At 40.8% G+C, this 14,458-nt stretch overlaps 1 protein-coding gene across 3 annotated transcripts in view; it reads right to left on the bottom strand.

Annotated features, from left to right (window-relative positions):
* The window catches only part of AMPH (amphiphysin), a 189,804-nt gene continuing 175,346 nt past the window's right edge, over positions 1–14,458 (bottom strand). For 2 of the 3 annotated variants that reach the window (XM_065884343.1, XM_065884345.1), the window contains 4 exons: positions 8,816–9,025; positions 6,585–6,824; positions 3,965–4,066; positions 197–304 (listed from right to left, as the gene is read on the bottom strand). In XM_065884343.1, coding sequence (XP_065740415.1) covers positions 197–304; positions 3,965–4,066; positions 6,585–6,824; positions 8,816–9,025 — 660 coding nt within the window. Of the gene's footprint in view, positions 305–3,964; positions 4,067–6,584; positions 6,825–8,815; positions 9,026–14,458 lie in introns of all 3 variants that reach the window. The other variant, XM_065884344.1, reaches the window with a different exon arrangement.

Below are 14,458 nucleotides of genomic sequence, written 5' to 3'. Positions count from 1 at the left end.
GACTTTTTCCTTAATTTACTTGGTTTTTTTTTCCTCTAAACATTTGTTTGCACACATGCTTCATTGACATAGCCTCCCAAACTTCGTCTGGCATTGGTCTGCAAATCACTGAGTGTCATAGCAAAAGTGAACTCTTCAGGTTTTCACAAAGGTTTAAAAACCCAGTAATCAGGCTCTTTCTACAATACTTTTGGCCCTAATCCAGGCGCCGGGTGAAGTTCTCTGGAAAGAGGCCTTTGTACGTGGCGAGATCTCTGTACTGAAGCCAGTCTGATTCCTTCACGCCTACCAGCCAGCCTGCATCCTGCAAGACAAAGACAGGGCTTTCAGAGTCCAACAAACTACTGGAAAAATCTGCATTGCCAAAGATTAATAAAATGATGGGTTTAATGAGCATTGCGGTCCTGCACGAGGATGATGCATTACATGTAAACAGGTGTGCTGAGCTCAGGGGGAAGGCTTGTCCCAAGTAAGTTGTTAGTTAAAAAAAAAAAAAAGGAGTAAACATTTGTAATTATTTTATGTATATTGTTAATTGAAGGTTAATATTATAATTTTGTATAAAGTATAGTTAATTGATGCTAACTGGATTATGACGTAAGTCCTTAAGGAAGAGGAAAGAATTAGAATTATAGCCAGTGCAGGGAATTCCCTGCAGTCCAGTGGTTAGGACTGCGTGCTCTCACTGCCAAGGGCCGGGGTTCAAACCCTGGTCAGGGAACTAAGATCCCACAAGCCGAGCAGTGTGGGAGGGAGGGAGGGAGGGAGGGAGGGAGGAAGGAGGGAAGGAAGGGTTATAGCCAGTGCAAAGAGAGGAACACCGGGTGAAAACATCATACACAGGACCATTTCCTGTCCTGTGCATCACAGTGAAAAAAAGGCTTGAGGACCAGTGGGCTGGAATATAGTGCTGACAAGGCCATGGAAGGTCTTTTATTTCATCCTCAACCACTTGCTTATAAGAAGGAACTCTGTCTGCCAGCTCGTATCATGTAACTGAAATAAAGCACCATATACAAGGCTTACCAAATACTAACAGCTCGATATGTGTTGCCTGATATCACTATCGTGTTTGTTGTTTTTCAAGTTTATATAAACTACAAAGCTGCTTGATGTCATGACATTCTTGCTGGCAACATTTGTAGAGTCTTTGTAAATTACTCCTGAAAAACATTTCTCTATCATATAGGCGTGCCCTCACAAAAATGAAGACGGTTAACCACGGAAAGTTTAAAGAACCCATCCGTGCATGGTCATACAGCATGGGAGACCAAACGTAAAACTGAGAAACAGAGGCTGCCATCTGCCCTTGGCCTTCTGGAGATAAGCAGAGTCTAGCTGGGAAAAGCAGAGTTGAAGGATCTATTTTAAACACACAGACCATATGAAGTGAAACGAGAGGGAAATGACTACCTTTATTATGTTAACCCATGCAGGAAAGAGATCTCACTTAAAATGAGGGAGAGCCGGATTTAATCTGAACCAATCCCCAATATGGTTCAAGTACATCAGATAAAACAAGGTCTCAAAAATTAAATAAAGAAGCTGAATACATTCCCTTTGATATAATCTGAGACCATAAACTGATGCTGCTATATAGACAAGAAATATAAGCATTTAGACAGGCCAATATTTGAAGGCAGAAAAAAATAACACTGAGAAAAAAAATGATTCAATAAAATAACTGATAAAATCCTAGCTGACGAGGAAAAGTGTCCTCTATAAAATTATGATGTTATGTATGTGAAGGACAAAGTTATACTCAGAGTAAAAGATGATAACTAAATATTTTCTAAACCTCTAGTAGACATATAAAAGGTCATATTTTCCCCTCAAGTGTCTATATTTGACTTCATTTACAGCAGGTGAAAAATCTAATGCAGCCAAGTGGAGTCACGCATTTTAAAATAGTTTCAATAAAAATAAAAATAAAGGGCTGGCACAAACCCATAATCAACATATATTCCAACACATACATTCTGAAATGCAACTTATAAAGTGAAGAATCATAGTTAATATCAATCTTTAGTGAGGAAAATATAGAAAATTAAACTTTAACTGCTTAAAACATGTGGTAGACTAAAGATTTCCAGTTTTGGTAGTGGCAAAATAGCTGGTATCAGACAAATGCTTTTGCATAGAACAGTTATAAACACTAGAACAACTATATATTTATATGTAGTTATATATACATATGCATACAGAAATGCAACTATTTATATTTAGAAATGACAGCTATAAAATATAAGTTTATATATTAGAATTTGACAAATAACGGAGTTGTGCATGTATAACAACTATTTGAAAGCACTGAGAATGACCCAAAGCAGGTAGAAACTGGGGGATATTTGACCCTTGAAACTGCATTGGGTGAGATCTGTTAATAGAGCTTTCTCCCTGAGGATCAGCCTCAGTCTGGGTGACGCAGGGCATTCAGAGAAGCACTTTTATGGAGAATATCTTGAAAGAGAGAACTACTATCTTCGGTACGCGGGCCTCTCACTGCTGTGGCCTCTCCTGTTGCAGAGCACAGGCTCCGGATGCGCAGGCTCAGCGGCCATGACTCACGGGCTCAGCCGCTCCGCGGCATGTGGGATCTTCCCAGACTGGGGCACGAACCCGTGTCCCCTGCATCGGCAGGCAGACTCTCAACCACTGTGCCACCAGGGAAGCCCAGAACTACTATCTTGAAAGAGAGAAATACTAAGAAATTTAAAGCAGCTATTGTAACTCAGTTCAAGTACTTAAACTGAAAGATGGTAATAATGAGAACAGATGGGGAAACCTCAGCAAGAAACAGAAACTATATAAAAGAAAACATAGAAATTATAGGCCTGTGTAAGTAATATCTGAAGTTAAAAATTCCCAAGATCAGATTAACAACAAATTCAACACAGTGGAAGGATCAGTGTACTCAGAGAAGATCAATGGAAATTATCCAATGTGAGTACAAAGAGGAGTAAATACTGAACAAAAAACCCAGAGTCTTAGACATCAAGAAGTCCAACATATATATAGTTGGAGACAGAGTTAAAAGAGGTGAAAGAGAGCGAAAAATTAGGAAATAATAGCCAAAAATCTTCCGAATGTAATAAAAAAAAAATCAAGATACAAGTCTAAGGAGCTCATGAACCCCAAGCATGAAACCTATAAAAAAAAAATAACACCTAAGCACATTAGAGCTGAATTGATGAAAACCAAAGATACAGAGAAATTCTAAAAAGTACTCAGGAGTAAACTGAGTACACAGTGTATCCTGAGAAACAAGGTTAAACAAATTACAGCTGAATTCTAATATAAATAGGAGAGAACAGAAAACAATGGAGCAACATCTTTAACGAGTTGAAAGACGAAAAATCCAACTCAGAATTCTTCCTCTAGTGAAAAATCTTTAAAAATGAACATGAATAAAGGCAACAAATAAACGTCATGTAAACAAATGCTGAGAGGATTTACTGCTAGATCAGCACTCTAGGACTCGGATCTATAGGAAGAAATCAGAGCACTGGAAATGGCAAACATGTTGGTAAATATAAAAGACTAGCTTTTTTCCTCTTTATTTCTTTAAAAGATATCTTATGGTTAATGCAAATATATATATAAATTTATATTTTATAATATATTTTATAAGTATAAAATATATTTGATATATATTTTACATATTTTCCTAAGTTTATAATGAGGTGTTTAATGATTTTCAGATACCTAGACACTTTTGCCTGATATAGGTAATTTATGCTTTGTCATCTATTTGTATTAGAAAATATATATATAATAACATCCCAATGGCATCCCAAAAGAAGTGTCCTAAAAATCTAGTTAGTGATGCTGTGACCTTAAGCCCTTTTCAGAGCTGTCACACAGCATCTCAGAAGGTAGAGACGTCTTCAGGAAGTCACTGTGCCCAACTGACTCTCAGGAAAAACCAATACAGCCTGCAGTACTTTCCACTCTCATCCTTTACCTGGTCAGCTTCCGAATCTGAGGGCACCACCAACACCACGTCACCCCTTTGTAAGGTAAGCTCATCAGAATTTGCTGCCTCGAAGTCATGCAGTGTTTCCACCTGCAAAAGATTGTAAGAGAACCGATTCATTTTAGAAAGAAAAGGAGATGTAAAATTAAAGTGTCTCAGCCAGATTATCAGCAGGCTCTCTAAGAAGCATCTCCAAGCTGGATAAAATAGTATGACGATGAGTCACACCCCAAGGAAGAAGGCTGCTGAAGACAGAAAAGAAATCCTAATCTCTGTTTACTTAAAATATCCGAGTCTTACAGACTGATACTGAGGCCACTTGAATGTATATTTAGTAAAGCAATGCTTTCTGCAAGAACTAAAATGTAGTGTATTAATGAAATTTTAATTCATCATATTTTTGTTAGAGATTTGTATTGTATTATCATCAATGTTTTGTTACTGTTTGTTTTTTAACCTGAAGTAAAGATACCTAGTGAAAAGTTCCTCTAACCCCAGCTTCTGTAAAATAATAACTGAGAGCTTGCATGTTATATAGGAATTACTAATTAAGCCTGTGATCAATTTCTTTTTTTTTCTTTTTTTTTTTTTTTTCAAATATATTTATTTATTTGGGTGCACCGGCTCTTAGTGGTGGCATGTGGGATCTTAAGTTTCAGCGTGCGGACTTCTTGCGGCCCGCATGTGGGATCCAGTTCCCTGACCAGGAATCGAACCCGGGCCCCCTATATTGGGAGCATGGAGCCTTACCCACTGGACCACCAGGGAAGTCCCTGTGATCAATTTCTTTATAAGCAAACTTCCTTCCCTATCTTACCCTTTAAACCATGACAATCTGTTTCTTTTCCTTCTCTCTTTCTCTGGTTTTTAATTGAAATATATTTGACATGTGACACTGTATAATTTAAGGTATACACCGTGTTAATTTGATACATTTATATATGGTAATATGATTGCCACTGTAGCCATAGCTAGCTCCCGATCAGGTTACATAATTATCATTTCTTTTTAGTGGTTGGGTTAATTAAGTTCTAGTCTTTTAGCAGGTTTGATGACTATAATACAACAGTGTCATCTATATTCACCATGGATTAGATCTCTAGGTCTACTTTACTACTTGCTGCAAGTTTGCATCTTTTAACAACATCTGTCTTAACCCACCACCCTTCTTTCCCTTTTTTTTTTTTGAAAGATTTCTTTAAAATTTGATTATAGAAAAAATTTTAAAAGCAAAAGGAGAAAGAGTACTATAATGAATCCCCACGGACTCATCACCCAGCTTGGATAATGATTTAGTCATGGCCAGTTTTCTCTCTCCCATATCCCTCGCCTCAACCCCACTGCCAAGATTAAACACCTGGCTTTTAAGTTGTGTATTCTGCATACAGAATCATGAGATTTTTCTGATGAGAAAACTGAAGCCCAGAGAGAGGGTAAGTGCAATTCCCCAGTTCACACTGCAGCTAGTGGGCAAAGCCAGGGAGGGACCCAGCCAGGCCTGGCTTTGCATGGCACCTGCCCCCTTGATTTCATGTCCTCTTCTTAAAACAGAACCCAGTGGGACACATGTCCTCGCCACAAGTCTAGCTTTTTTCTCCACATTAATTCATTCATCAATCCCACCTGGACCCACTGGAGGTGACAAGGTAGCAGTTACTTTCTAATGAGCAGAGAGAGAAGAAGAGGATTCTACTCAATCCCACCCGACAAACACACACGGAGTTAACACTTTTTAAAAGACAAAGAGCTGAATTAGGAAATGCAAAATCAAACATGCAAATTAACATTCCAACTATATTCTGTTAGGTAGGATTATCTGCCTTTAACCCCTGGCTTAAACTAGGGTATTAGGCTTAAGTATTAGGTATTTACTGGGTTTTTGGTATGCACCCTTCCATTTATGAAGACTTTAGTAGCCATTTGATGGCCTCTCTGAGCAAAACCTTCTTGCCATTATTATTATCATTTATTTATTTTTTGCGGTATGCGGGCCTCTCACTGTTGTGGCCTCTCCCGTTGAGGAGCACAGGCTCTGGACGCGCAGGCTCAGCGTCCATGGCTCACGGGCCCAGCCGCTCAGTGGCACCTGGGATCTTCCCGGACCGGGGCACGAACCTGTGTCCCCTACATCGGCAGGCGGACTCTCAACCACTGTGCCACCAGGGAAGCCCCTTTGCCATTATTTTTTATCCTTATCGTGGAAGCCCATTAAGATAGTTATTAACTTTCAAAATAGTTATTGACTCCCTACTCTGTGCCATGCACTACAACAAGGGGCCAGAGCTGACTGAACGATTCATGTATCCTGCCCTCCATGGGGGACCAGATAAGCACACGGGTGATTTCAAGCCCTGGGCTCTAGGGGGCGCTCGGGAGGCCACACCCATTCACTACCAAGAAGAAATCCACCCATTCACTACCAAGGGGCATATCATTTATCCAATGAACCTCAGTTAACTGCAAATCAAATGCAACACGGTTCTCAAGTAGGGCTAAATTTAATTACACTCTGTTCTCCATCCAAAGTGACAGATTTTTCTATTACATTTTCCTGACATTGAATAAAATAAGAAAAAGAAAGCAAAATAAAAAGAAGAAATGTTAAGACCTTGTAGAGGAAACCGGGAGGCCCTTCCTGGAGGGCCTCGCTTGCGGAGGGGGCGGCCGGCTGGGAGGCCTTGCCCTCCTTCTGCTCCTCCGAGGCCAGCGCTGGTGTCTCGCCGGGGGAGCCCGGGAGAGCCGCGTCAACAGTTGCCTCCTTGGACTCTGCACCCATGGTGTCTTCGTGTTCTCCCTCCCCTTCATTGTTGGAGGCGGGCTCTATGACCACCGAAGGGATGACCTTCTCCTAAAGGAAGAAAAATGTAGTTGGCAGCGACTGGGAAAGAAGACTTCTATACCCTCCAAGAGTGGCCACTACCCCACCCCACGCTGCCCGGCTCCACTGTCCCCACCTCCCCCATCCAGCTAAATGCCTGCTGTTCCCTTATTCTGGCCTTTGGCCCTTCCACCTTGTGGCACCTTCCTCCCGACATGGCTTCCTTTCTATCTGTCCTGAGACAGAAGCCCCTAGTAGGACTAATTTCTGGATCCTTGAACAACCAGGCAGTTTGGTAAGAGTGAGGTTACTAGAGAAACTGGGAAGTGGGATAGGAGGTTTCGGGGAGAGAGGGCGAGTCACCACGGGAGCGGGGGGACGATCCTGAAAGGGAATGTAGTAGGACTCTAGGGATGCTCTCATTTTCGCAGTGGTCCGTTCTTGTCCCACTGAATAGTAACCCTCGCTTGAAACTGACATTTCACCTCCTGTGACCGCTTTTCTCCTCGAAATCCCATTGTCGATGAAGATCTGGTGACCCGTGTTTGGAGATAACCTGCCTGTCCTTTGCTTGTTGATTATCATCAGAGCCCACACTGCAGTGACAACTTGAGGGATGACAAGTCCCACCAAGCACTCTAAGTACTGTGTTGTCTGGGGGAAAAGCAGAACCAAAGGATCAGGATCTCTCTTCCATTTTTTTTTTTTTTTTTTTTTTTTTTTTTTTTTTTATGCGTTACGCGGGCCTCTCACTGTTGTGGCCTCTCCCGTTGCGGAGGACAGGCTCCGGACGCGCAGGCTCAGCGGCCATGGCTCACGGGCCCAGCCGCTCCGCGGCATGTGGGATCCTCCCAGACCGGGGCACGAACCCGTGTCCCCTGCATCGGCAGGCGGACTCTCAACCACTGCGCCACCAGGGAAGCCCAATCTCTTCCATTTTTGAACAAAGATAAGCACTGAGGGGAATTCTGCTAGCATAATGGAAGCCTGGACATCAAGTTCGCTACATCCTCAGGTATCAGCGGACACAGGCACCTCCGTTCTTCAATTTGGAGAAAACAATACACTCTTTCAACAAGCACAGCAACACGTACAGGAATATGCCTGGCATTGTGACAAAGAAAATCGACGGAAAAAACGGCATATACGTTTGAGTTGTTTCTCTAAGTAGTACTGCTACCTGCTGTTTGAAGGGCTCATTCAATTTCAAGCTTTAAGTAACGCTGGAGAGGTTACTGGAAATTTATTATGAGTAAAATAATCAGGAAAAAGCAAAGCCTCGCATTAAACCAACTCTTCTCTGTTTCTACTTAGAAGAGCAAAGAACTCGGGCTTGAGAAGAGCCGTCCTGCTTTGGCTCCTGGGTTTGAGGCCCCACATTAGGAATGTCTGCATTTGTTGCCTTTGAATGTTTCTCAAAAGAAAGGAAGAGCTTGGGTAACTCCAACTTCATGTACGTATCAATGACCCATTTTCTTTTGAAAGTGCAACACAGGGGTGGGCTTTTGGTGAAAGGAGCCTAATGGTGAGTTTGGGGCACTCTAATAAAAATAATGACCACAAAACAGTAATTACGGTAATATGACTCCTAATACGGGCTTCTCACCATGTGCCTGGTACCTGGCTAAGCACTTTCTGGCTCTTTTCTCACTGCATCCAACAACCCTGTAGTTGTTCTACCATAGTCTCTTCCTCCTTCCCCCATTCTCATCCTTTTCACCGTGCTTCACTCCTCTTCTCCATCACGTTATTCCACGGTTTCCTTTGCCCCTACCTGTGCTCCAGTCCAGTCCGCCAGAGCAACAGGGGCCCACGTGGAGCCTCAAAATGCCGATACAGAGAGAATGCTGAGGCCACTCTTCCTGAGAACTGAGTATTTCGTTTTGGTGGAGTGCGATGCCACAGAATGGCTACCAACTGTCCACAACTCCACATTCAAGAGAGGTACCACCATTAACCAACAGACAAAGGATTTCAATGGGCGTTATCTCCCTAGAACCTCCATTTACTAGGACATGTACCTGAGTTGCTGCTGCTTCTGTTTCTACCGGTTGAGGTCTGTCACCATCTACAGCCTCTGTGGCTTCGGTGTCAATCTTGGCCTCCTCTGAACTCGCTCCTTCTCCAGCAGGAAGAGTCACCTTCTCTGTCTCTGCTTCTCCCACGGGGGCCCCCTCGGCTGCCGGCACCAAGGTCCCAGCCGTCACATCAGCATCCGTTGCAGGGATGAGCTGTAAACCAGAAACCAAACAGGCTGTGTCTGTCTCCAGGGGCCTCAGGAAGAGTCAGACTCAGCCCTTTCACGTCTCTCCCCTCCTCTGAGGCCATCAGACTTCCAGGCTTTTTTTGTCATGTCCTGAAGCCCCGGATGCAGGTACACCAGAGTCTGCCATTTGCTCCACAAAACCCTGACTCCTCTCCCTCCTGGCCCCCAACAATGCTGCATTCCTCAGCTTTCCTTGCAGTTGGGTGTAGCACATGGAATTTGAATGGAAGTGACACATGCCACTCCTGAGACATGGCTTTTGAGGTGTGCGTGGTCCCCTCCTCAAGCTCTTTCTAGCTCTGTTGGCTGAAAGCAGAGGGCAGCAAGGCTGTAGAGGCTATCTGAGTGATGAAATGGAAGGGGTCTGGGCCCGATACTACCTGGGTCATGGAAGAAAGCCACTTAAAATTACCCTCATCACACAAAGTCAGAATTTAGAAAAACTGTATTTTAGTATGAACTTTCAAATCTTCATGGGGAAAGGTCCCAGAAGCTAAATCCCAGTCATGAAGAAAAAAAAAAAAAAAGTAGGAACTTTCTCAATGAGACCTCTTGAGAATGAAGGGAAAATCATTTTTGTCATCAAATATGCAATATAATCCAAAAATCAAATCAGACTTTGGGTCCTTTACTGAGAAAAGCAAGACAGAAAAAAAGAGAATTTTGTTTCTAAGGTTGGAACGCAGTCAGAAGAGCTTTGAATAGTATTTAAAACTTGTAATAATGAAATAAAGTGCAATCAGAAGTTTTAGTTTTGCACAGATTGGCTATGGAGTCCAAGTCTTGAACCAGACTCTCACATCAGTTTGGCAGACGTGATTTGAGAGCTTCAAATCGGAAAGACTGAGACAGAAGGAGAATTGTAGCTTGATCTTATATAATACGCTCAGGACGCATCTTTCAAAAACTGATCTTGATAGCTGATGTGATTAGCATTAGCCATTCCTTTTCTTTATTGAATAAATTCTACCCAGTCTGTCCTACTAAGTTAGGAAAGCTCTGATGTTGCAGATATTAACTGTCAAACCCAGAATACTGAAAAGGGTGATGGAGAGTGCCTGCCAATCGGGCCTCAGAAATGGGACATGGAGATTCTGAGCTACACACCTACAGTCACAGCCGGGCATTTTTTAAAATAACAACTTTCTTCTGACTCAAATTTACTTTTATTTATAAAAATAACCCGTTGCAGTATACACATTACTAAATAGAAATTAGATAACCAACAAGGACCTACTGTATAGCACAGGGAACTATACTCAGTATCTTGTAATAATCTATAAAGGAGAAGAATCTGAAAAAGAATACACACATAAATATATGTATAACTGAATCACTTTGCTGTACACTGGAAACTAACACAACATTGTAAACTATACTTCAATTAAAAAAAAGAAAAACAAATAACCTGTTGCAGAATACATTTTTCTGCCACATTTTACTTTAGAAATGAAAAATAATGCTAACAGTGGAGTATTTGTTATAAGTATTACTCATATTCTTAGAAATTTACTTCCCTCTCTTGGGAGAATTTCCTATTATGAGAATTTGGCTCTCCACACGGTATGCAATGATCCAAAATGCAGCCACTGGCCATGACATGGCATTTATTTATTTTTTCTACTCTGGCATTAAAGCACATGACTTCAGAAAAGTAATCCTTCTACCTGAATTGTAATATACTTATTTATGATGAATTATAAACGTTGATAACTACTGAAGTGGGGTAACAGGTACAGGGGGATTTATATTTAGGTGAATAACTGAAAATTCCTATAATAAAAAGTTAATTTAAAAATTTAAGAGAATTGCATCTCTTGTTTTACATAAACGGGTCTTTTTATGTATATGTTTGTTACCATTGTTAAAAGAGTAATACTCAGAATATATATTAGGAGGGCATCTTAATTCTAAGAAGAGTAATGAACAACTGCTCTTAGCTTTACTGTTGGAGAAACCAACAAGCTCTCTCCAGGATCCTAAGGACCTAATGAATTTTCTTCCTCATCGGAAACTATACATAAAGACCATGTGCATGCAATGAACTTATGAGCTCAAATGTAGAAAACAAGTTGTATTGTCATCATTCTAAGTTATGTATGCTTTCTATCTGTCTGGAAAAATCACACCTATGGAGTGAACATCCCCCTGGTTTCAACAGCTTCGAACCAGACGGGCTCTATACTATGCAGACAGCATGGGCAAGCAGTGAATACCATTACATACACACATACACGCAGACACAGTGTTACAGATCGAAAAGCAGCCATTATCGTATTGACAGGCTACTCTTCCAAGTTATCATACATAAACCTTTCCTTACATACATGTTCCAAGCACATACTATTAGTAATTGGATTTTACTCTCAACTGGATTGATGTATCTCCCGAAGAGAATATATTTTTGTGAAGTATCGATGGGGTTACCAAAAGTAATTTTTTAATTCGATACAAATAGAATGTTAATAATGGGTCCCCGATTTATCTCTATGGCTCTCTATAACCATCAGTTTGGTTGTATCCGATTTTACTAGTGCAAGATATACATGTTATCACCTCTCCTTTGTTAAATAATTTTAATAGGCATCCTCATCGGCTGGATCTGATTTACACCTGACAGGGTGGTTGCAGCGATGCCGGCCACCAGCAGGTGGAGACCAAGGGCTCTTGTCTGTCTGCTCTGAGGTTCGCTGACCTCAAAGGAACAAATAGCCCAGCTTTAGCATATCAGCAATTTACCTGATCCCTGTCACACACAAAAAAAGGGATGGAGCAGGTGGAATATTGTTGATAAGAATGACGGCAGATATAAATCACCAAAATATTGAAAGTAACAATGCTAATAAAGACAAGGTGCTAAGGAAATGGCACTGACTACAGACAGGAAAAGCCAAACACTTTGAATGACCTGCTTGGGAAAGGGAAGAAATGATCACTCCTCCATCCTTCTCTGAGTCCATTAGAAATGAATTCCTATTTCTCTAGCTGAAATTAACACTGTGATTTTACAGACCTTAAGAACATTATAGAAACAGAGAAGGACGTCGCCACTTGTACTCCCTTGTATCTTTCAGCCTCTGTCCGACACTCCTCTGAAAAATCAAGGATGCCCTGATCCTTGCCTTATGTCTGGAATCTGTGCCATATTTTCTTCTCTTACCAAAATATTTCCAGTGCATATTTACTGACTGTAATAATAGAACAACATAAAAATACAATGGAAAATAGAATCCATTTGCTCAGATTAGGTGTTAGCTCTAGATAAATCAAGAACAGATTAAAAAGGTTTTCAGTGACAGAGTTATCCCTCTATGATTATTTTTATGCATTCCAATCTGTTAGCTAATGTAGACTTCAACTTTAAATCTAGTCTTTCCTAGACTCTAGACACCTGCAACCACAATGACTAATGACTGTATTTTGTGTGTGTTTTTTTTTAAAGGGAGACCAGAGTATTGAAACTACTGAAAGTATTTCAAGCCTTTGATAGTCAACGTTACTAAATTTTTCTCTTCAGTACACATTTTAAGAGAAACACTATTATCTTATCTTCTGCCAAAGCGGTACTGTCTGTTCGCCAAATAGATTTATGGTGGGAAATCATCTGATGCAAAAAGAGACTAAAAACAGTTCTCCCTACCCTCAGGTTGTTTACCGTATCCACAAGGTCCTGAATCACATGCACCCTATTGCCAATTTGCACATTAATCACACAGAAATCACAGGGATCTGCAGGGGACCTTCTTTGAGAAGGTGAGCGGTTCTCACTTTATCACAGTGTATAGATCTTACTGCCTTTTAATATTCTGCCTCAACAATCCCCTTGGTGGAAAGCAATATGATCATGGCGTGCATGGCAGAGTCTTTTCAAACACCTACCTGCCTTAGCGAGATTTCCTGCAAGCGGAATGAAATGAATGCAATGCAACAATGGCCCCCATATCCTGCACAGTAGGGGAACACAGTGGGTGACGGAAACTAACCGGTCCCTCTGGGCGGTGGTGCCCTAGAAGCAGGTCAACAAGGGCTGAGACCCCAGATAACAGCTGTGATTGGCTGCAGGAGAATTTGTAATCTGCAGGCTTTGTGTAATTTATTGATTTACTTTATTCATTCATGGTTTGTTTTCTTGGCAATATTAGCTCTGAGCAATGCCTGAAAAGCAGCTTGCCAACTGTGTAACTGATCTGGATGAGGAAAAGTGAAGAGATGCCCTAGTATGAAATTCCTATAGGGTAGGCCATCTGAAAATAGGTATTTTTCTGCATAAAAAAATAATAGATACCATTGTTTTCAAAATAATAAAGTAAATAACTTATGGTACCATTTTGATATATTTATTTTTATTCATTTTCTGTGCATATAGGGACTTTGTTTATTTTAGAACACATGGATTGTGTTTCTTGGAAAAATTGTATTAGTGGATATATAACACTTTGTTTTCTCTATTTAACAATTTATTTAACAGTTGTCCTATAATTGAACACTAGCTGGTTTCTAGTTTGTGTGTATGTGTGTTAATACAATATAGTTTCTTTTTAAAATTTTAGTATTTTTATTAAATGGTGGTCATTAGAGAAAATTTGGAAAACATGGGAGCGTAAAAAAGAAAACAAAGTACCCATCATTTTATGACCAATGTTAACATTTTGATGTGTTTTCTCCCACACAGCTTTTTGCTATGGACACACGTGCTTGGACTTAACTGGGATTATCTAGCTACGGTTTCACCCTTGGTCCCAGCTAGTAGCAGAGGCATCACCTAGGAGCTTGTTAGAAATGCAGGGTCTCAGGCCCCACCCCAAACCTACTGAATTGGAATCTGTGTCTTAATGAAGTCCAGGGAATTCATGTATGTATAAAGGTAGCACTGCCTTTTGCACTCTGCATTACATTGTAAGCATTTCACAACCATCTGTCTTAAATCCCCCAAATGCATGCGTCAAAGGATGTGTTGGTGTGAGAGCGACAGTAGGTCCCAGGTGACCTGGATGCTTCAGAGAGATGTGCCCGCACTCATGGTGGGCTGGGTACCAGTGTCTTCTATCTGGGGTGGGATGGATGACACATATTTTTCTATGCCAGGCTCAGTTACTGTGCTTTTAGGATTTGTTCATGCCTTGGTTTGTGGAAAATTCTCCAGAGCCTGGCTAATACTTTGAGTACTATTCATGTTTTGACTCACTTTGTATATTTAAGCGTAAAGAGCATTAACATGAAAAAATACACTGGTAACAGTGAATCTAGTAAAATTTTGTGATTTTTTTTTTTTTTTTCTGTTTCAGTCTTACAATCTTCAGTTATGTGCTCACAGGATGCATTTGATTTTCATTAAAATATTCCTGGGGTAAATGACACAAATGATAAGTAAAGGATGTAAGAAATATATTTTTTAAAT

The sequence above is a fragment of the Phocoena phocoena genome, chromosome 9 (assembly GCF_963924675.1).
Source record: "Phocoena phocoena chromosome 9, mPhoPho1.1, whole genome shotgun sequence".
Taxonomy (NCBI): domain Eukaryota; kingdom Metazoa; phylum Chordata; class Mammalia; order Artiodactyla; family Phocoenidae; genus Phocoena; species Phocoena phocoena.
The sequence above is the reverse complement of the archived record's forward strand: the minus strand, read 5'-3'. Positions and strand labels throughout refer to the sequence as shown.